This window comes from Vanellus vanellus, assembly GCF_965231255.1.
Source record: "Vanellus vanellus genome assembly, chromosome: 16".
Taxonomy (NCBI): Eukaryota; Metazoa; Chordata; class Aves; order Charadriiformes; family Charadriidae; genus Vanellus; species Vanellus vanellus.
The window spans coordinates 1,759,273-1,782,742 of NC_138921.1; the positions used below are offsets into that span (position 1 = coordinate 1,759,273).

Here is a 23,470-nt window from a genome sequence, read left to right on the forward strand (position 1 = left end):
GCTCCAGGGAGACCTCAGAGCCCCTTCCAGTATCTGAAGGTGGGCTACAAGAGAGCTGGGGAGAGACTTTTTACAAGGGATGTAGTGATAGGACGAGGGATAACAGTTTTAAACTGGAAGAGGGGAGGTTTAGATGAGATATTAGGAGGAAATTCTCTCTTGTGAGGGTGGTGAGCCCCTGGCGCAGGTTGCCCAGAGAAGCTGTGGCTGCCCCATCCCTGGAGGTGTTCAAGACCAGGTTGGATGGGGCATGGAGCAACCTGGGCTCCAAGGTGTCCCTGGGCTGGAGGTGTCCCTGCCCAGGGCAGTGGGGGTGGAACTGCATGATCTTTAAGGTCCCTTCCAACCCAAACCATTCTATGATACTATTTGGGGTTTGGGGGCAGGGGGTTCGAGTCTCTGGATGAGAGACCTTGCAGCAAAACTGCTGCTACAGGCATTGCATGAAGCTGGACTCAAATCCCAGGTCCATTTGTGGAGTCGGCAAACAGACACCTTGAGGAGCTTCTGCACTGAGCTCCATCACCACACTGCATTCACAGAGCCAGGGGCTCAGAAACACTTTTTAGCTGTTATATCTCAACAAAATTACAAACCTAGGCTTCTGCACCAGTGCTGCAGATCACACCCAAAAAACACTCCAATGCAGCCAGAAGTAACCACTGCACTCTCCTAGCACAAACCCAACGTGTCAGGGCACCCTCCAACACCCCAGGAGATCTAGAAGGGATGGAATTGATGGGATCTCCAGACCACATTGGTCTGGAGTTACCGGTACACCTCTGGTGTCAAAGCAGCTCAAGGACACAAATCACAGCTCATGACCCGAGAACTGAAGGGCGCTGTAGGAAGATGACTGTTGTCAACCATCGCTGACCACCTCCATCCCTGACCACCCTACCAAATCCAGCCAGCCCTGCATCCCCTTACAGCTTAACACTCCCACACCACCAGGTAAACACCACCAGGCTTTGTATCCATCCCCCAGTTTTCTCAGCAAGACGATGAGTATAAACATCTCCATCCTGATCTATCAAGAAGAGAGCGAGGCAAGAGAAAGCCATAGCGTAGCAGATGGACTGCAAAGCGACACATCCAGGAGGCACTTTCCTCAATTAGCGAGAGGAAGTCCTGTTCCTGCATCTGCTCAGGGCTCCCTGACAGCCTATTCCCTCCCACAGGGGGAGGAAGTTAAATCCCCAGCGTTTGCGAGTCAGGAGCAGTAGTTCGGCACATCCCGGTGGGTCGCAGAGAGAGCGGAGGGTTTCTCTGGGGAGGGCCGTGGAAGAGCATCACCCCCTGCAAAGCACAGCGAGCCAAGACGCAGGCACAGATGGCTGGGCTCCTGCCCTGCGTGGCGTGACCACGGATATACGGGTGAAACAGGGCAGGTATTGCTATAACTACCAGAAAAAAAACCCAAACGCACATTGAAAGTCATTTAAAGGCATGTGTTATTCTGACAGAGGAACAGTACCTCACCAGATACAGGTAGGAAACCCAGCTATAAACAGCTGCAACGCATACCCCTGGCTGAGTCTGCTAATTGCTACTATTTCTATCAATATTTCGAAACAACACAGGCATTTAATCCAGAAATTGTAGAGACCCGTCATGCTCGTGTTTGTATAACAAGATTATTTTGTTTCCATTAGCCTTGCGCACAACAGGAGGACCGTTCTCTAGTGGCCAAAGCGTAGGTGTTTGACCCTTCCTATCCCTCTATACCTCATTACACGGATCAGTCTCGTCTCTGCCTTTGCCTTCTCCGCTGTACGGCAACCTGGAAACATTCAGAAATTCAGACAAAACCCACTTTTTTAACTCCTGTCCCCCCTTCAAGAGAAAGAAACGGGAAAGCCTCGCAGATGACAGCCTCGCTGCTTCCCCCACCACCAACCTCTCCTGACTCGGAGATTAAGACCTATTTTTCCTACTGTATCTTTCACGGATTAAGTCGAAACCAGTTTATTCATTTCATTCTCTCATCACACTGGAAAACATCATCTCATTAACTAAGTGAAGGGCTGTGCAGCCATAGAGAAATATTTATACCAGCTGCATAACTGGGAAATGCCCTGTAGAATACGCTGCAGACTGCTGCAGGCAGAGGCAAGAACAGAAATCGAGGACAGGGAAGCAAAATAAGCAGGACTGGGCAGTACCAATGGATGGGGACAGAAAAGAGGAGATACCAGATGGATTTACGCTCTGCCCGGCCCACAATAAGAGCAACGCGTTGAAATACTTTTTGGCACCTTTGTGTTTTTGTGAAGACGATGCAGAAGAACCGCCGTGGCACACAAGGGTAATCAGGCTGATTCTCTTCTTAATTAACTGAGGATGGAAATTTCTCTCGGGGGATCTTGCTTCATTAGCAGGAGTGGGGGGCAAGCACAAAAGATGACGCAGTCACAAGGCTCCGTGGTGTATTCGCGCCCGTTTGCCGTGCGGCTGAGCAGCGCGGCTCCCTCTTCCCACGGGACGCCGCTCTCTGCTTGCGTTCCACAAAGCGCAAACCAACTCTGGACTATGCACGAGGATTTCCATGCAGAACTCCCAGTCTCGCAAGACTTATCCGGATTAGGTCGAGCTCTCCGATCCTTTGGTGACCCCACAGGCACGGTCAGCACTCGCTGCGGCGCTTTCACCCAGCACAGGGACATGAGCCGCGCTCCCCGTCTCGCCCGGCCAACAAAGGGCTGTTGTGCCACGAGCGCATCCCCGGCATCGCCCGTGCCGGCCAGCGGCTCCCTCCCCACCTCGGCACCAGCTTCCAGCCCCGCTTCGGGCTCCTCTGAGCCCCAGCAGTTCATCCGTGCTGAAATTCAGCGCTTGATTTCACAGTCAGCGTCATCCCATCCTCAGTACAGGAACACGTGAAGTATTTCACGCAGAGCAGCCCCACAGCTGGGTTGCAGAAACCCCTCTGCACAAGTGCGCCACGGCACGTTTCCCCATAAACTGAGATTTTGCACGTCCTTTGTTCAGAATAATTGGGGGTATAAAGCCAGTGAAATCTCTGCATTCACTTTTATGCATGAGAAATTCCAAAAAGCCCTTTAAAACTAGTTTTATTTTGAGGCAAAAAGCCCACATGCCTGAAGTCAGGGCATGTCAGCACGGACAGCAAACCTCTCGGGGTTATTACTCTCGCTTGGTTCGAGGAAAAAGGATTTTTACGACGACTCAATTCCAGAACACAAATGCCCAAGAGAAAAGCAGGCGCGTGGCTCGGGAGGTATTTCCCCAGCTCGCGCAGTAAGCAGTATTCACATCCAGCACATCACAAGCTGGTTCAGCACAGCTCCCACAAACCACAGGCTCTGCGTGACAAACAGCTCCCATTTCTTTTTTTCCCCCCTTCCTCTTTTTCCCTTCCCAAACCTACCAAAATCGCAAAACAAACCCAAGCAAGCACACAGCAAGCACTGTACTGAGATTTCCGCAAAAAAGATACGATTTACTTCTATTTAAAGGTTGACTAATCTGCAACTGGCTGCAGTCGGGATGGGCACAGATTAGTACCGATGAGATTTAAGGGGAAAAGCCTGCAATCCGGGCTGCAATCCTCGTCAGCCGGAGGGATGTCCGCAGCTCTGGCACGCGCTGCCTCGGCAGACCACGGGACAATTCCCTCCCGGATCCATCCAGCAGGTTCCCGAGCCAGTTTCTGGGACAAGTCGCTACCTGCATGTGGGACACAACACCGGTGAGCCTCAGCCAGTGCCGCACATCGGCGCCAAGCAAGGATTTGGGGGTAACATTATTGTAAACCCCTCCTGTGAATAGACAGATGCGGTAAGAGAAGCAATCTGGAATTTCACATTCCTTTCTCCAGTGCTTTGCCACGTCGGTTCGGCCGCAATACCCACCCCCGTGCAGGGCAAGCCTTCGCGAGGGAAAACCTGCAGAACGCTTCTGCTTCGCATCGTTTACAAATAAACCTCTCCAGCCTTCCCAAAGAGGAATAAAAAAAAAAAAAAAAACTACAAGGGAGCTCGGGGAAGGCGATTTGTCAGAAAGACGCTCTCACCCCCGCAGCTGCAGCGCAGGGCAAGGCACCGCGCTCATCCCCGACGCTGTGCGCCGTAAAGGTTTAATGCAAAAATCTCACGAGCGCATTTTGCTTACATCAGCGCTTTCAGGTCGGAGGCATCTTCCATGTTACAGTGAGTAAAAACTCACTGCTGGCGGAGCACATACAGATTGAATAGACGGTCAGGCCAAGAAAACCAACAACAATGCCAAGCCGAAACGTCTCTGCAAACAACCAGGCTTCCCCCCCGCTGCTTTTCCTAAACGAAGGTGCAGCAGACCTGCTGGCTCGATGGCCGAACCGTGCAGCTAGCCCCACCTGGCTCACCAACAGGCAATCTCCTCCAAATATATCATATATCCGGGCGGGGTGCCCGAGTATAGGACCTCTTGCTTCCTGAGAAAACAGTGTGTAAAGCATATATAAATACACAGAGATTTATAGATGCTTTTACTGCCGACATCGAAACCACATCAAAATGTGCAGACATGCCCCGGTTCCTCTCCCCTCGGTCCCCAAAGAGATGTTCTGCGTTTACAGGGCTCCCAACAAGACCTCCACCCCAAATAAAAGGCTACTCTGAAAGCAACCTATTTGGATGCATATTCTTCAGGGTTAGTTTTTGTAACACACTTATGACTCTCCCACGTGCCCAGTGCGGGTTTTCTGCCAGGAAAACTCAGCAGCGGTCAGCAGGGAAAAAACTAAGCCATCATGCAGATATCAGCAACTGTAAGATATGGTCTGGCAAAGGGACTTTGTGTTGGGTTTTTTTTTATGAAAAAAAAAAAAAAAAAAAAAAAAAAAACACACACACCACACACCCAACCATAGTCACCAGTAAGCATCCCCACTCCTCCCACCACACCATGCTATCTCCTCTCCACCTCTGGAGCAGCTGGCAGTGGCCCCAGCTGATAAGGCTATCAGCCCTGGGACCAGGGGCACCCAAGAAGAGCTCTTCAAGTTTCAATTTGGGTGAGCGGCTTCACCTGCGCCCCAGGGTGAGTCCTCACCTTCTTCTGGAGGGCAAGAGCAGCTCTCCACACTGGCATGGCGCTGTACAACCACAGCTTTGCTCCAACACAACACTTTCCTCCAGCCTCCCAAAAAGGGCTTTTGCTCCTCCCCTTCCAACAGGAGCAGAATTAAAGGCTGTAAAGGAAGTCAGTGCGGGGAAAGCAAATTCTACCTGGTTGGGCAAATGTCATAGAATGGTTTGGGTTGGAAGGGACCTTAAAGATCATCTCGTTCCACTCCACCGCCATGGGCAGGGACACCTCCCACCAGCCCAGCTTGCTCCAAGCCCCATCTAACCTGGCCTTGAACACCTCCAGGGAAGGGGCAGCCACAGCTTCTCTGGGCAACCTGCGCCAGGGGCTCACCGCCCTCACAGGAAAAAAGTTCTTCCTCATCTACATCTCCCCTCTTCCAGTTTGAAGCCATTACCCCTCGTCCTACCACTACATGCCTTTGTAAAGAGTCCCTCCCCAGCTCTCCTGGAGCCCCTTTTAGGACTTGAAGGCCACAATAAGGTCTCCACAGAGCCTTCTCTTCTCCAGGCTGAATACCCCCAACTCTCTCAGCCTGTCCTCCCAGCAGAGGTGCTCCAGCCCTCGCAGCATCTCCAGGGCCCACCTCTGGCCCCACTCCAACAGGTCCATGTTGGGGGCTCCAGAGCTGGACATAGTACTCCAGGTGGGGTAATACTAATACTCAGGCAGAAGGAAACCCTGTAAGAGCGTATCAGAGCTCTAAGTGTGCTGTTTACAGCAGTCAGCCCGCAGCCAACACAGCAGACCTCGCACACCGTTGTCTATCTCAGCCGAGAAATCCAAAACACAAGGTCAGCAGCTTCAGCAAAGCTAAAGCAAAGGTAACCCGTTGCCGGATGGCCGGGCAGGGGGAAGGCTGCAGCGAGTTGGGCTCTGCAGATGGAACTGCATCACCTCCAACGACGTTGCTGGTGACTGTAACACCATCAGGCACAATGACAAAAGTTTCTGGGGAAAACTGAGAGAGTCGTCTTGAGCACCAGGTACACCAGTATGGCCCTCGGCGCTCCCTCACCTGGATTTTGAGTGCGCTGGATTTCCTCCTATTCAGGCTCTTCTCTGCCTGGTTGCCTCGACGCAGCTCCCAAAGACAAAGCCTCAGTTTAGGGGTACGTTCTGGTAACTACAAACTCATACGAGAAAGCCCTGAAGTGCAACCAGCAGGCAGAGCCCAGAGCGCAGAGCCCCCCAGGGATGCTGGCAGCTTCCCAGCAGGCAGCCTCGGCGTTGAGGAGAACCCTGTTAGAAACCCTCTTCGTCGCTTCTAAAAATGCCAGTGGAAGCACTCTGCGTTACCAATTTCATTAGGTTCCAAGCAAAAATGCTGAAGATCCAAGAGGGGAAAAAGCCCACCAAGATCTGTGGGCAGTACTGCTGCCAAGTTTATTGCATCAATTAAAAGTTTATGGAAGATCCCATCATCTCCACAGAAGTCAGTATAAACGAAGACCCAGGCAATGCATGCCTTACATGCTTGGTGGCTCATTTTTAAGCAAGAACGAACAACAAATGACCATACAGAAGGTTAATTTGACAAATGCTCTTACTGAGCAAGAACGCCGAAATAAACGAGATAAATGAGAGCCTCAAGCAGCAGTTTTTCGTTACAGCCTCTGCTTTTAAGTTTTTACTGGTCCTTCAGCCCTTGGGAATGGCACTAAATGATGAGAATAAGATCAGCCATAGTCAGCTCCTGTTTATACTTTCTCACCACCACGTCCAAGAACATAAGAGCGCACAGTGCACAGCACAGTCAACATTAAGACCCAGTTTTTACTCCTGTCCCACCAATGTGCTTTCATACTTACAATATTCAGATGGGGAAAAAACATCCTGGTTTTTCAGACTATAAAGTTTTCGGGGGGGTATTTGTTTTGAGGATAAACCTTACTCAGTCCTTCTGAGATCGAGTGTGGGCAGAAGAGCTTGCTTCCAAGATTTCTCTATGGCTTTAATCAGCTCTCTATGCAAGTTGCCGTCAATGTTAATGTTTTCAGTACCAAATAAATTTTCTTCAGAGACACTGCGTGAATTACGGCCTGAGACTTCCAACATCACTTTAAAGTCATCGTGCTTCAAACAACGCTAGAATTATAGCACAGAACTTCTTTCTGCACAAAATATTTCTTACTGATAGACACCTAGATGCAAAACCCACGCAGCTGCATGGACATATTTCTTCCTCTATTTTAGGGCCAGGGCACAAGGCAACAAAACTGGTCCTGTTTTACCTCAAACGAGAACATTGGCAAAGCTAAAACTTCACATTTAAAACTCAACTGCGCAAAACTTGACCCGACTGTTGCTCCTCAGCCCTTGACTGTGCACTCCTCAGTTCAGCGGCTGCTTTGCCACAGGTTTATGTGCGGCACGAAGGCTGGTTTCAAGGTGTGCACCCAGCGCAGATCTGGAGAGTGCTTTTGGCAGTGTTAGGTTGATGGTTGGACTTGATGATCTTAAAGGTCCCTTCCAACCTGGGCAATTCTATGGTTCCATCATTCATCCGGTTGCATTCTCTCACCAAACATGACGAGCAGCTGCTTCTGCTCAAGGCAAATACTCAATGACAGTGAACAAGAGCAACTTCTGAGGTCTCCTGCAACCACCCAGAAACTTTATTCCATGAGAAAAAGCATGGTCGGTTCTATGTCCGGCATATCCCACTTTTGGTAGCAATTACCTGTTCTTTGCAGAGATGAATGCAGGCAGCTGCCTGCCTTTCAGAAGGGATTCAAGCCGCTGGGTAGTGAGCATGAAATTGCTACCCAAGCCTGAGCAGAAGAAGGGAGCATGAAGAATTGAAAGAGACACTCATGCATACGAGGTACCTGCACAATCTCCATTATCTACAAAATGATCAGATTTATCCTTCAAGGAAGCACTCCCCAGGAGCGCAGAGGTTGACAGTCCAGTGAACAGCGATTTCTTCCATAAGAACTGATGAAACAGAGAGAATATGCAGGCAGGAACTTAAAACGTGCCTGCAGTGTAAGTGCACGGGGCAGTGTGACACAACACTACCCAAAAAATAAAAAAATTTTCAGCTGCTGGAGATGCCAAGACCATGGTGGTTTTGTTGTTTTTTAAATAGAAATCGAGGGTTAACTGCTTACTGACCGATAATTGGGACTGGCAGATCTCTTGGATCAAATCCTGCAGGTGCCCAAGCGACCGTGGCCAACCACTTCTGGACAGACCTGACGCATCTCAGCTGCTCCACCTGCCAGACGGAATGCCCAAAGCAAGACTTTCAGCTTTAATATCCGGAGACCTCCTGGACAGTTACATTTCCATCACCATCAGCCTACTTAGATGGACACTGCTCATCAGGGTCAATCAAGGATGAAGCATAGAGAAAAGATACAATGGTTAGAGCAAGGTATTAAAATTTAGGGTTTACGTATACATACGATTTATGTATATCTATGATACAGTTAATTTATAATATAACATATATATTGTATTATATATTGCATTATATCGTATATATTGTATTATCAGTAATATATTGTATTATTACATATAATTTATATTGTAGCCTATAATTTGTGACAAAACTCCAAAGTAACCAGCAAGTACCGGCTGAGACTGTGTTACTGCATTCACCTCCACAAACTAACTGCCAGACAGACAGTGGGACTGCTCCCGCCGCCGGGGATGCCCCTCTCCCTCCAGCCTGCATGCAGGAACACGCAGCCGTACAAAGAACCTAGAGGTGCTTTCAGAAATCTCTCCCAGGGATCCGAGCCGTGCCAACACTCTGCATCGGGATCAGTCTCCAGGGCTATATGTCTTCTGCAAAATATCCTATGGATATCGGCTGTGGGTTGCCAGGAACGGAAGAGTTAAACGCATGCCCAAGAGGGAAGGCAAAGTCAGTGACCTTCACCAAGGGACTGCTCTCGCGCATAGACAAGGATGAGTTACAGCTTTAAGTGAATTTCCCAACTGCTCCAACCAGACTTTCAGTGATATTTTAGTGTACTGTGTTGCAAGAAAATTCCCGTGGCGCAATAAGATGCTTGGAGGTTTTTTTAATGCAGAAACACTGGAGCTGTTTCAGCACAGTCCGAGACCCGTCCTCCGCTCTCACCAGCTTCGTGCTCCTCCGCTTATGGTCAAGCCTGGATACTCATCTCCCAGAGAGCACTTCACAGGGACCTTCTCGGGGAGAATCGGCTGTCACCCCATCCCTCTCCTCCACCCAGCAAAGGTTCACCTCCACAAAAGCAGCTTCAGCACTTTATTCAGTCACTACCTTTCATTTCAGCAGCCCCTTTGGGAAGCCAAAGGACTTCCGAAGCAGCCTGCTGTACGCGTACCATGAAGGCAAACGAGCAATTAATGAGCCAAACCTCATTTCGCACAAGCAGGCGCTTTGCTCGGCCAGGCACCCGCCCAGCTCCGGCGCCGGGGAAGCAGAAGGGCTTTGCCATCAGTTCCCAAAGCCCCGCTGCAGGTCCAGCCCTGGTGCTTCGCAAAGGGCATTGAAAACCCTCCGTCCCCGAGAGCTCAGGTCTGGCAGCTCCCGTCAAAGGGAGAGGGCTGGGAACAGTTTATTTTTAGACTTCAGCAATGTTCATTTCCGTAGGAGAGGCATCAAGCGCTTACCTTCGGTGAACGCCTGCCTCCTCTGCCTCTCTCACAAAATTCGACTGCGTGACACAGAATAGAGAGATTCCTATTTGTTAATCAGGACAATTTAAACTGGAGGAAGCAAGCGAAGAGCTAACACACACGGTTAGCCGGTGCAGAAAAAACAAAAGCAAAAACAGGAAAAGCAGAAAGATATTTGCCGTGTGCCCTAACAGCCATGAGCGTACCAATACACACCACCCCGGTACGGCACAGTATGGATCCTTCCACCTTTGAAAACAAATACGGACAAGTACAGCTCAGCACCAGAAGGAAACAAGTTCTCTGAAGCTTTTCTCCAGTCAACAGGAGAGATGAATTCTTCCTTTCTTCCCAGGATACACCAAAGTGCTTTTACGTGTGAAAAATAGTTTTTCTTCCCTTCTCTGCCCATTTTTATTTTTTTATTCTTGTGAGGAGGTGCAGGAAGAAAAGCAGGTTTAAACCTTCAAGATACATTTTTTTTTTCTTTTACTGTTTTACCAGCAGTAAAACAAAATGCTGTAACAGGGAACAGAAGGCAGACCACTGTAGGAAATCTTCCCATGGTCCCACATCAACATATTAATAAGTACACACCAGTGAAAAAACAGGAAAACGCTCTTTTCCCAAGTAAGCGAGCCAGAGCACATCATATTCATTACAATACTAAACTAAGCTGTTCAGACTACAACACCTGCACACGGGAGCAGATTCTTTTTATAGAGATCTGCCGCCGCAGCAACGCCACCCTGGAGGTTTCATTAACGAGGTAAAAGGTACGCTTTGCACCAAGTACTATCATGTGCCTCCACTAATTTCAAAAACAGCACCGCACTGAAACTGGACAGTGATTTTGGGCATTTCTGCTGGGTTTACATCCCTAGGCTATAAACTCACCATGCCGCTGTCTCTGTTTTCATCCTGTACAAAGCCAACAAACCTCCCATTAGCCCTAAATGCTTGTGCTGTAGCTGCTAAAGACAGCTTTGCAACGCCAAGCGAACACCACCGGCCCAAAAGCCCATCACGTTTCAACCAGCAAGTTCCCACAACAGGCTTAGGTCTTGCATTCTGTGCTGTTCTCTTTCCCTCTGACGACGATACACTCAGTGGCAAGGGGAAAAAGGCAGCGGGCCCAGACACACACTGCAAGCTAAATATCAATAATTCATGTGCAACTCTTGCACATCCTTTAAAGACTCCTCAAATTTCACCTTGGAAAGCCAAGAGGGTTTTCTGACGCAAGACTTGATGTGCTGTGGCTTATTTTCTTAAATTTCTTACTTTTTCTTATTAATTTTTTCTTATTTTCTACCCGGGAACCTCTACTGATGGAGGAGCAGGAAGGAGGCACAAGCTCACCAAACACCACTTTCTCCATCAAGTCCTTCTGCACATTTTGGGCTCCAACCCCAGGCAAGACGACGTAGGATCCGAAGCCACGTAGACCCTGCTGTCAGCCACACCGCAAGGTACCGATCCCAGGTTTGGGCAGCACAAAAGTCCGATCAACAAAACCTCATCCCATCGTGGTATCTGGGTGAGGAATACGTTTCAAGGCATTCCTGCTGGCAATACGTGGGCTTGCTCTAACACACACACCCCGTGGGTTACTAACACTTGGTTAGTTGTATATAAAATCAACAGCTGTTCCATAAATAAACCACAATTTGTAAATTAAAAATACACCTAATGGTAACAGCAGAGTATACTTGCTTGACACATGGGACAAGGGGCTTGCTAGATTTAACTTATTTCCTTTAAAAGGCAAACTAAAAGCAGCAGAAATATTTATTATATATTATTATGTGTTGAATGCGAGACAGATCTGATTCCCTCCGTAGCTGTGACAATGCCCTGCTCCAGGGTAACGCCTGCTATGACGAGAAGCCAGCTTACCATTGCCACTTCGGCTAGTTACTTTACAACTTCTTCCTTCCTAAAACTATAGAAATTGTAATTCATCATGGAAACCCCTCGGACCCAGTTCACAACGCCATTAAAACCACACTACGTTAAATATTATGTGGCTCCTACTCCCGCTACAACCACCCAGCCTCACCCAGTGGGACCCGGGGCAGAGCACAGCAGTCACATCCCAACGCCACACACTCCCAGTGCTTCACTGCAAACACGTCACTGCCTCCCGGCAGCATCCACGGGGATTTTTCCCTAAAGCTCTCAGGGCCCCATCTACACTGACGGCAGAGTTTGACTCTCGCCAGCATTAAGCCCGTTAGAGGTATTGTGCACTTGGAAATCAGATGTTAAAATCCCAATGAAATCAGTCTCATTCCCACGGCACGTGCTTTATGCTGTCTCCAAAGCGGGGGATGACAGGTAATATATTAACTTGTAACGGCCCCAGAATGGAGAATATCAGATTTGGGGAGCCAGAGACATTTCGTTACGGCACTGTAAAGGCAGCTTAGGGCTGCAGACATGAAGTAGAACTCAATCCAATCCTGTAATTACGGACCTTATCTATGCTGAGACGCAGTGCTGCATCGTCTAAAGGTACTCAGAAGTGACAATCCAGGGCTTGATGCCTGCAGGCTGGAAGGTGGAAAAAATGGGCTTATTACAGGGCGTTGCAGGAGGACTTGCTAGACCTCTGCGAGTCAACTTCTATATTTCAAAATGAACTTCCAAGGAGCTTGCACACATAGGTTTTCCACTTGAAAGCAGAAGTCTTTACTGCTTTTCTTGGGGAGTCAAAGAAAAGGATGGAGAGGATGATGGAGATGCCTGACCCAGTGCATACTTGAAGTTCACCTACATAAAATCACAGGCTGCTCAGAAAAGAGTTCAAGGGCAGCACCACAGGCAGGACACCCCAGAGACTGCACAGGCAAAAGCGAACAGGTAAGAAAATATTAAAATCTGTCTTTCAGCTCCTAAGCAAATCCCATTCCTAAAGGGATCAGAAACCCAAGCAGCTCTGTACCTCCCCAAGCGTCCCAGCAAAACTCTATTTATTACAAGCTTTAACTAATAAAACCATGGTATACCAGTAAAGCACAGTTCAATCACATCATAAATTTCAGACGTGCGCTTGTGTTGGCTTGCCAATCCTCAGGCTGTCCCAGTGTCAGGCATAAGTCCTTCCCTGAATTTAGGGGCCAACTTATAACTTTAGAGAATAAAACCGTACTGATTTTTATTTAGAAAAATATAATACAGCCACAAGCAGCACAGGAATTGAGAGCTGGAAGGGCTGGATCAGTAACACTAGCTTTTTCAAAGCCAAACTCTCGGTGCTATTAAAAAAAAAAAAAAAAAAAAATCAACTTTGGAACTGGCACAGAGTGCACGGGGAGACTGCATTGTTCAAGCCATGCTGGAAGCACCAGCGTCCCCATTCTTCAAAGCAGCTTTTCAGAGTTATAAGTGGATCCTGCTCATTTCCGACGGCGAGGCACAGGAGAGCCCCCCCAATGGCAGGGGACATACGCCGTGGCCCGTCCCTCCTCACCTCCCCAGGCTGTGATGAGACCCTCGCCCGTGGGGCACATGGAGCAGGTACAAAGCGAGGAAGAGAAGGATGGAGTAAACCACCCGTTATCCATACGCCCCCAATGCTCTCCAAGCCCCGGTCAGCTCTCCTCACTTCACTTTTGGAGCCCTCCCCGACACAGCTCTCCCGCCCTCCCCAACGCCATCCCCAGTGATGGCCAGCTGTCCCCAGAGCTGCTACTGGAACATGAATTGGGGCGGGGGGATGGGAAGAGAGCAAATGAGGGTCTCACGCTGTGAACCCCCTGTAGCAGGAACAACACGGGGTGCCATGGAAGCGAGGGAGTCTATGAAACAGCCTGGAGCGTCCAGAGAGAGGAATGGCCGGTGCTCCCCCAGCACTGCTAGGGCAAGCCATAGACACGACGGGGCTTTTCTTCATCCTCCATCAGTATCCGGAGAGCCAAAGGTAAACTTATCAAGTTTTAAGCAGCAGAAACCAAATAACAACAGAATGGTGCATTAGCCGAGTCTGGAAGGCACCTCGGGAGGCCTCAGGTCCAATCTCCCGCTCCGAGCAGAAGCAACCAGATCAGGGAGCTCAGGGCTTTGTCCAGCCACAACTTGAATATTGTCAAGAGTTTCTTCCACCTCTCCAGATCCCTATCCCAGTATTTGGCCCCCACTCCCAATTAAAACATGTCTCCTTGTGCCCCCATAGGGTTTCCCTTGCTCTGGTGCCAGCCACTCTGTCACAAGCAGAGCCAGGCTCTGTCCTCTCTGCTCCCCACCATCACGTAGCTGTGGGCAGCAATAAGGTCCCCCCTTCTCCTCCTCCGCTCCCGGCTGAGCACACCCACATCCCTCCACCACTCCAGCCTCCTTCTGGGAAGCCCCAAACTGGACCCAGAGCCCAGACAGGCATCCCCAGTGCTGAGCAGAGGAGACAGTCCATTCCCGCCACATGCTGGTTGCACTTCTGCTACTGCAGCCAAAGAGCCAGCTGACCTCTGATGGCTCCTGGTGATCATCTTGTCCACCCAGACCTCCCAAGGGTTCTTTGGCAAAGCTGCCTTCTAGCCAGCCACCCCAGGGCAGGGTTTGCGTTCGCCTCTGCTGAACACCACGAGGTTCCCGCCACCCCGATTCTCCAGCCTCCCACGGTCCCTCTGAAATCCAGACCTGCCTTCTGACGGAGCAACCTCTCTGCTCCATTTGGTATCAGCCACAGACCGGCTGCGAGTGCACTCACCCATTAATAACGACATTATAGAGCAAATACTGGGACTAATGCGGTGTAATCCTATCACGTCTACAAAAAAAAAATAAAAACCCACAAATTATATGTTCAGACATGACACACTAACAAACATCAAGCCGCACAGTACTCTTAAGTGACCCTTGATGGGATATATGGCTACAACACTACACCAGCTGCAAAAGAGGGTCCTACACATCGTCACAAGGCAACAAAAGTACCATACAATCCAGCAGTGCGCGCTGACAGCATACCGTGCGTGCGCAATACAAATCACACAGGATTAAGATGATTGTCACCCTTTATACCATTGCAAAATGACTTTTGGTTTGAGTATTCTCTTCCCTTCTGCTTACAAAAACAACATCCCAGGAGAGATTCAAAGATGGGGAGCCTGCAGCAGTCTCTCACCAACGCAGACCGTGGAAAGACACAACTGGCAAGGAAAGGAAAAACTGCTTGGATAAAATAAAGCCATGTATTAGTTTCACCTGACCACACACTATAAACCTGCAGTAGGTTTTGCTCCACAAGCTCTGCTGGGGAACACCCCAGTGGTGACTCTGGGATAATAAACAGCAGATAAAAGGCATCCAGCATCAGTCCCAGTAACGCACACGCTTGGGAACAGCAAAGCTTGAAGGTCTTAGGTCTTTTAAAAATAAAGGATAGGGCTTCTGAGGTACGCAGCCCTGACACCTAGCCATGCACCACCACCCCAGCACCCACGTCCAGATGCTCCGAAAAGGACTTCAAACTAAAGGCTGAAACTTAACTTCATTAACTCTTAACAAGCTGCAGGCATAGCTGGCACCCACACCTGCTGCACATCTTCTCCACATTTTTAAGACAAAAAGGTGTTTATTTAATCAGGTAATCCCCACTCACGCACAGTCCATCTGGAGATAAGGAGCATGTCTCTGTCCTACGGGCACGAGCCAGTCACCCATGTCCATTCCAGAGCCAAACACACCCAAACTCACCCCATCTTCTGAACTGCGACCGGTGTATTTTTCACACGTTTCCAAGAAGAGCCATCACTCCTGACAGTTGCAGAAGACCTGAAAAAAAAAGTTTGTGGAACCACCCCTGCGCATTTCACAGAATAAGAGAAACTTCAAAAATCGTGAAGATTCACAGAACTGGCGAATTAGTTGCCATGGATATTTTCTGCTGTGACAAATACTCTAATTCTGCGTTAGGATGAGCGACAGGCTCAAAGCACCAAGTCAGCTGGGAAGCGCCCAACACGGCCCTTCTGAAAAAGCGGCTGCGCTTATAAGTCAAACGCCACCGGGAGCATCCCTCAAGAAACAAAGCAAGTTGCCTACACGCGTGCCCCGGCAGCAGGAGGCCAAGTGTCTTCCCCAAAGGAACATCATTGCCGGGCCAGAGTTACTACTGCCAGCTCCTGTTATCACACCCAACAGCTATGCCGTGGAAAGAAGCTGCTCTTTAAAAGACCACACAGCTGCAGTGTTTAGGTACCCATACTGATCAACAAACCTAAAGAAAGAAAGTCTTATGCATATACCAGTAATATGCAAGCAGTAGGTGTGAAGGACAACCTCTTCCTGCTCTGTTCCTTATAAAGTGCTGAGCAGAAACCTGCTCTAGCTATTAATAAAAGATTAAGAATTGTTGCTCTGTGTTAAAGAAGGAAAAGAGAAAGGCAGAGACTCCCACCGCACCGTATTTATCTTCCCATGCATTGCAGAAGCCGCTTGAAACTGCTGTGTGTGCCCAGACAGCACTCACCATTTAGAAAGATTTGGAGAATTCAGACTATTTTTAGAGAACGAAGGACCTCCCCCTGAGTCACTGGAGGGACATACATCTATCCGGTCATGATTTCAAAGCAGAAATATCCTTGAAGAGTTAGGTAAAAGGTTAAGAAAAAAAAAAAACCAACACACAACAGGAAAGTTGGTAGAAATACAGTTTGGCCCAAACGAGTGTGAAAGGAAGGACTGCTGGACGCAGGGCGAAGACGCACGACAGCTCGTTTCTAACACACGCGGCAAGCCAGTCAATACCGCTGACACGGCAAGAATCTCATCGCTGCCCGTGTAAGCACTGTGAACTGCACTGCATAAGCCACGAGCAGCAACAAACCCAGCGGCGCAGCAACGTCGTACAGTCACGAGCAACATCACCTGGTGACAGCGGGAGGCCGGGAGGACCGAGAGCAACCAGCCACGTTCCAAGCCAGCACAGGTGACGCCAGTCGTGCGAGTGCCTGGAACGGGACCAGGGAGGAGATGGGTTCTGCTTTCATCCCAGGGCTGCCACTGCCAATCGAATCACACCACTGGCCCCTAGGACCAGGCTTTCAATTTGCCTCTTTAATTCTGAAGTTGACTCGTACATAGCCCGAAGGCTCAGTGCTGGCATCCTCGCGCACACGCGCCTGCGTGAGTCAGCAATCACTGACCCAACAGCAACAAGCGCACCCAGCTTTGTTATCCTCCAGCTTTCGCTCCGGCTGCCCAGCCTGCAGTTGTCAGACAGAGAAATATTAAGTAATTAATTATTAAACAAGCTTTTTGATTGAAACCAAACAAAGGCTGATATAAAACGTAGAAAGATCCCTTCCCAAGTGCCATAGGAACGGTTAAAATAATTGAACGGCGTAACGAAGACCTGAAGGGAAACTGAACACCCCCAGCCAGCTCGAGTTTGGAAGCGCTCTCCTATTTAGGGGACAAATCTCCAGGACGTTAGAGCACAGCGAGCTGCCTTGCCCTCCAGATCACAGGCTGGGACAACTCACATTTCAGGGTGACGACCCGAGTTGTTGGCCATCAGCACTAGCTGTGAACAGACCTACAAGAAGTGAGGGCTCTGATGTTACCGCATACTCAAGTTACCCACAATTACCTGTGTAAGTTACCCGGCTACAACGCAATTTATACATAAGCACAAAACAAATGAGAAGAGAAGCTCAACTGTCTGCCTTGCTGCAACATAAAAAAAAAATCACCCTACAGATAATGAAAGTCCAAGTCGTTCAGAAGCTCTGAACAACTGCACGTTGCATTGATTGAGAACTCCTCTTTGGGAGGAGATCAGGCAGGTTAAAGGGATGCTGCAAGGGGAAACACAGCAGGTTTCTCACATTACTTCAGACAAGGAAGATCAGCTCCTTCACCACTGACTCACTGTGGGTACAGAGGATGACAGACCATGCAAGCACAAACGTAAACCTGTAATTGGAGCAAAAGAAGTCAGAACTGAATACATATTATCATGGAAAAAGACAGGCATAGGAGTTACAGCCAAAAGGCAGGAGATGCCAGTCACCTCTGCTCGCCTGGACCAGAAGAGACAGCCAAGATATCTCCTCCAGTGTGCCCAGCAGCACGCCCCGACGGAAGAGCAACCTGAAGGCTGACAGCAATTTCTGAGAGGTGAGGAAAGCCACTGCTGTCACGAAGCAGCAGCCAGCCCACACAATCCCTCGGCTGCAAAAGGCAGAGCTGAGCAGCAGCTACCAGCAACGTGTGGGAGAAACGCCGGGCTGGAGCAGTGACCTTCCCATGTCTCACAGGGGACAACGGAGGAAGGCTACAGCAAAGGCGTAACTACACCTACGGTTCTCCAGCAACCAAAGCTGGAACAATTGCGACCAGAAACGGGTGACAGGCATCTTACTCTCCCCAAGTATAGGAGCAGCTGAGCCCATAAATACGCTCCAGGATTACAGGAACTAAAATCACAGCGTGAGTGACACGACCTGAAGCTCACCATGCCATAGACCTTGAGACAGCAATTCTGGCTGCAGTCAGACCGCACAAAACCACAGTGCATTGCCCTTCTCACCATTTAGTTCTGCGCAAGACAAGCGGGTTACCTCTGCTACAATTTCATCAGCTGGAGCATTTGGGCCAGTATGCTCAATTTAAGATTACACGGGTAGAAGTAAAAGGATGAAGATAATTCATAGCTCTTGTTGGCAGTTTGCAACCGGCAAGAAGAATGCTACAGCCGAAGGAACAGATATAAAAAGCCTGATACGGCGCTAATAATCAGGCTATGATGAAGGCACCCATAAGGACTAAGCTCTGTGTCTCGTGCCCCCCCGCAGCGTCAGCGGCAGATGCTGTTCGGAGCCAAGTGAGCCCAACTCCCCCACCGCGGCACCCAACTGGGAGAGGAGCAATGAAGCCTGCCGCAAGCAGCCCGGCAAAGGGCACGGTTCATCTGGCACCATGGCAGTGCCCCAGCGCTGCCGTGCCCCCACGGAGCCGCACAAGCACCACGTCCCCACTTACAAAGCGCAGATGATGAGCTTCCTCAAAAACGGGCAAACGATGAACAACAATCCACCGGCAAAGCACCATATGGATAAAGCGAGTATCGTGTGAAAACAAGATGACTGGGAACACGGATTATTAGAATGCTGTTTAAAAACAAGTAGCTCAAAGCACCCATGCAGCTACAGGGCTGTCCTTGAAACCCACGTGCTCCAACACTCGATGGATGTCAAGGACTTCACCTATTTCCACACCTGCAGAGGGACAAGCTGTTAGAAAAATCATTCTAGGAGAGTATACCCCTCTCCTCAGGTATAAACTAAATATAAGGAAACATTTTTCCCCCCCGAGGGTGGCCCAACACTGGAAGAGGGGCCCAGAAAGGCTGTGTAATCTCACACCTCGGAGACATTCAAACCTCAGCAGCTCAAGGCCCTGAGCAACCTCACCGGGCAGCTGAGCAGGGGTTGGACCAGAGGCTCCCTGAGGTCTCTTCTGGAAGCCCTCAATTCCTCCACGACTCTAACATCAGCAGCGGTTTTCAAGCTCCTGCCTGCACTCACCGCCTCAGCTTTCAGATGGAGTTTCTGTACAAGGAGCAAGGAAAAAAGACCCCGTACTCAAGACCTCACAATGCTAACCAAGAGTTAACTGCCAGATAAACAAAGCTAGTGAAGAATGCTGCTCTGGGAAACCAACCCTTAGCAGGATAACAAAGACAAAGCAGCTAAACTGCCCCAGGCACCCATCATTCCTGTAAGAGGAGAGCCAGCAAGGGGAGCTGAGGCTGCTTTCTGGTGAGAAGCCTTTCACTTCACAACAACGGCCAAATCACACACAGCATGAAGTGTTTTTTCCCTTCTCCATTTGGCATCGCTTTAACTATTAAGTCCCAGGGCAGCAGAAAGCACTGCTGAAGGCTCTTCAGACACCTAGTCCGCAAATAACGGGCTGTGGAGCAAACCCGCAGAGGAGACAACATGAAACTCAAGCTCTTCGAAATATGAGTAAGCTGCTTGGAGAAGACAACACTCATCTGGAGCATCGATCACGAGAGGCCACGCCAGTCTTTGATGAATTAATACTCACCTAAAGATCCTCTCTAATCTCCTTGAAAACACTCATCTGTTCAAGGTGATTAGATTCTCCTGTACAGACATGCTAATTATAGATAATGATAAATCTATAAGTGGCAGGCTGCCAGAGAGTTTTGATCATTAGCGAGTCAAGTAGACTGGTTGTGCCATGCTTAAACTGCCTTCCAACACAGGCATCACCTTCATGCTGCAGATTTCCAAGTCAGCCAAAAAAACTTAGTCAAAAAACAACCTAAGAGAGACAATAATCAAGGGCAATTAAAATGGTCCAACTATCTTGCTGTGCGACTCCTGGAAGCTCCTAAATCCACACGCCTCACTCCAGAGGAGGGTACCGCAGATGAAATCATCACAACATACCCAGCTGTTACCATTTTCCACAGGTTCAGAGAAGGGAATATGAACCAAAAGCACAGGTCCTGCAGGGCAGCTTCGCTGGCAGTGAGACTTGATGTCTTCATAGATTTAGCAGAGATACAGGTGGCTTTAAATACTCCATTTGGAAAGAATACTCTAATTAGAAGCTTTAATTTAGCAAACTGTCCCTGTGAAAAACCAACCAGGCAGAAAACAGGCGTTGCACCTGCCTGCCCGAGAAAACCCCACCGAGTAGCTCCGGCCGGGTGGCACGGCGCCCACCCACACGCCAGCACAACGGAGCTCCCAGGGCACCGCCAAGATTTTGAAAGCTCTACTCCACAAACAAAAAACCTACCAGGAATCACCACCCAGAAACGTGACAGGCTTTTTTTTTTTTTTTTTTTTTAAAGTAAGCTAAACAGCGAGCAGCAGGAAATTCAAATGAAACGAACAGCTTCAATCTGGAACTAAATCAATACAGACGAGGAGACCACTTGGGCATCACGGTGTAGTTTTTCCAACTAAGATGACTTTTAGCGCACAAGCAAAATCAAGTTCCTATCAAGCCAGTCCTGAATAGTCAATAGCTAAGTCATCCAGGTTGTCCATCAGGCCAACCACCTTCCAAACTCAAGTTACAAAGACATCAAAAGCCACATAGATGAGAAGAATGAAGCAATTCCTCTGCAAGGGCATCATTTAACCTACAAAGCCTTTAGTAGCAAGGGCAGAAAAAGCTGGCATGCACCTTCAGAGCTGGGATGAGCAAAAAGACCCAGCAGAAAGTAAGACACGTGGCTCACAGAACAGCAAGAGGCCTTTATAGAAGTTATTTCTGAAATTCTCTGCATCAGTCAAACAAGCAGCAGTCCTCGTGCTGCCCAGCAGCCTGCTCATGTAGAAGAGGTCGATGAAAATGCACCGCCTGACACCTGGAGCTTCCTTGTTCCCATCAGTTCGCCAGAAGTCGTACTAAAATCAAAACGTCAGTTTACCCCAGATTGTCTCACCAGAGCGCCCTGCGATGGGCAACGTGAGCTGACACTCGACAGGTCATGCCAACCGCTATTTAAGAGCGTCGGTTTTGAAGAGCATCATGGAGGCGTTTTTCCATTTAAGAAAAACTTTACCACGTGGTTCTGTACTATATTTTTGTACTCCTGACTCACAACCAAATTAACTCGGTCTTCATCAAGCCCAACGCTGAAAAGAAGGCGCAAAACCTTCAGCATGGCTTTTCCCAAGCAGCTTCTGCATGTCTGCACTGGCTGAAAGCTCCACAAAGTAATGCAGATCCAACTCCTTCACATGCTGCTCAGAATAATTTCCTTGGGTGTATTTGTTTGTTGTTTCAGCCTAAAACAGATCAAATTGTCTTAAAATAAACCCAGTTGTTCCAATCTAAAATAATTGCTGAAGAAAAGCACTCATTTGCTCATGACAGACTTGGCACCAATACAGAGAAAAAAAAAATTCTGACATGGTTACAAGTGGAGACTTAAACTTCAACAACCTTTTCAAGCTCTGCTGATCCCAGATCTGGGCTAGAGTTAAAGAGCATAAACATACCAAAAAGGATTAAAAGTAAATTAGCTGAATTACTGAGAGGTAACTACATTCTTGTGGGGGTGTTCATTATGGAGCATTTTTGTTTGGCTTGAGGTTTTTTTTTTTTGGGGGGGGGGGAAGGGGGGTGTTAAACAACTTCAAATAAACACACCATTGAACTTCTAACCTGTTACCTGCTGCGGTCGGACACCAGGACCCAGGTTCCAGGTCTCTCTTTAGAGTTTATATTAACTCTCTATATAACTTTGTATGTTTGAGCACTCTTTATATTAACACCTGACAGTGAGCTGAAGCTCAGGGGTGTGCTGCAGGCTACGTGCCATCAGCTGCAGCACAGAGGAAACCAGAAGATTAACTTTTTGTCAGGAGGTAAAACAGCTTTTGCATCACCTTTACAGAGAAGTCCTCACTCACAGGGTTTGGCACTTTAAAGATGTATTCTTTTATAAAACCCTAACCATCTTCAATAACCGGCATCGCTTCCATGTTCTGAAATACAGCCAATACCTGCTGAAGGTGATGGGGCACTTCCCTTCCAAGCGACAAGAATAAACAAGATCCCTCCTAAAGGATAAAACCACCAAAACCCTACAACACCCATACGTTTATATTTTCACCGCTCAACCGACAGAAGAGAAACAAGAGAACCTACAAAGCCGACACCACTTTGGGTCAAACCTCACAGTCTCCGTGCCCGTCTCCAACACCCTCCTCACCGAACCTACAGCCCGTCTGCCTAAAAACCACGGCGTCAGCGGGCAAAGCAGGGCAGGCGAGACCTTGGAGCGACGGCCAAGCGCCGTAACCTCTTTCCTCCTTCCACCAGCGCGACCTCCCCGGTCATCCGCGCCCCCACCGCCGCCTCCACGCATGGCTATCCCAAAGATTTCCAGCCTCTGGGGGGGGTGAAAAAAAAAAAAAAAAAAAAAAAACCACAAACACAAAAGAAAAGCAACAGAAGCAGATTACAACAGCAAATCCATTTTAGGTGAGAAGGTGGAGAGGGTTTGGTTTGGGGTTGTTTTGTTCAAAGGGTCATGGTTTGGGCTGTGAGGGCGGTTGTAGCTGGCGGAGCTGTCCCCGCACCCCCGCACTGAATGATCAAAACCCGAATTTTGCCTTAAAAGAACGGGGGGAAAAACAAAACAAAACAAACAAACAAAAAAAAAAATCACCTTAAACTCAGTAACCCGAAGAGGGGGTTTCGTTCTGCAAAAGCTCGTCCCCCCGCCACCGGAGGCACCTGCCCGGGCCTGGCGGTGCCGGCCGGCACCGGGCAGCCAGAGGACACCTCGCCCCGCACCCTCCGCACCAGGGCCGGGCCGGGCCGAGCCGCCGCCGGTACCGGCCCGTTCCCCCCCCTCCCCGCCCCCCCCCCCCCGTCTCCGGTACCTGTAGTAGCTGAGGAGCCCGTTGCTGAGCACGAACCAGCGACGCTGATAACCCTTCAGGTAGTTGGTCCACTTGAAGAGCCAGCCCTTATAGGTGTCGGAACCCGGGGCGGCGGCGGGCGGCCCCCCCGCCGGTCCCCCGCCGCCCCGGCCCCCCGGCTCCGCGCTCATGGCCGGCAGCTCCTGGCAGGCCAAGCAGGGGACGGCGTTGAGGAGAGAGACCAGCCCGCGGGTGCTGTTGCCTCCACCACCGCCACCGCCGCACAGCGCGGCCGCCTTCCCCATAGACCCCGCGGCGCGGCGCGGCCCGGCCCCGACGGCTCCGCTCCCGCCGCCCCGCTGCGCTCCGCCGGGCACCGGCGCGGGGGGGGG

The 23,470-nt window shown here is 49.5% G+C and overlaps 1 protein-coding gene across 1 annotated transcript in view; it reads right to left on the reverse strand.

Moving 5' to 3' along the window:
* OSBP2 (oxysterol binding protein 2) overlaps window positions 1–23,383 on the reverse strand; it is a gene marked incomplete at its 5' end in the record, with an annotated part of 154,134 nt that extends 130,751 nt beyond the window's left edge. The window contains one exon of the mRNA XM_082491425.1: window positions 23,100–23,383. Coding sequence (XP_082347551.1) covers window positions 23,100–23,383 — 284 coding nt within the window. The remainder of the gene's footprint in view (window positions 1–23,099) is intronic.
* Between the last annotated feature and the right edge of the window lie 87 nt (window positions 23,384–23,470).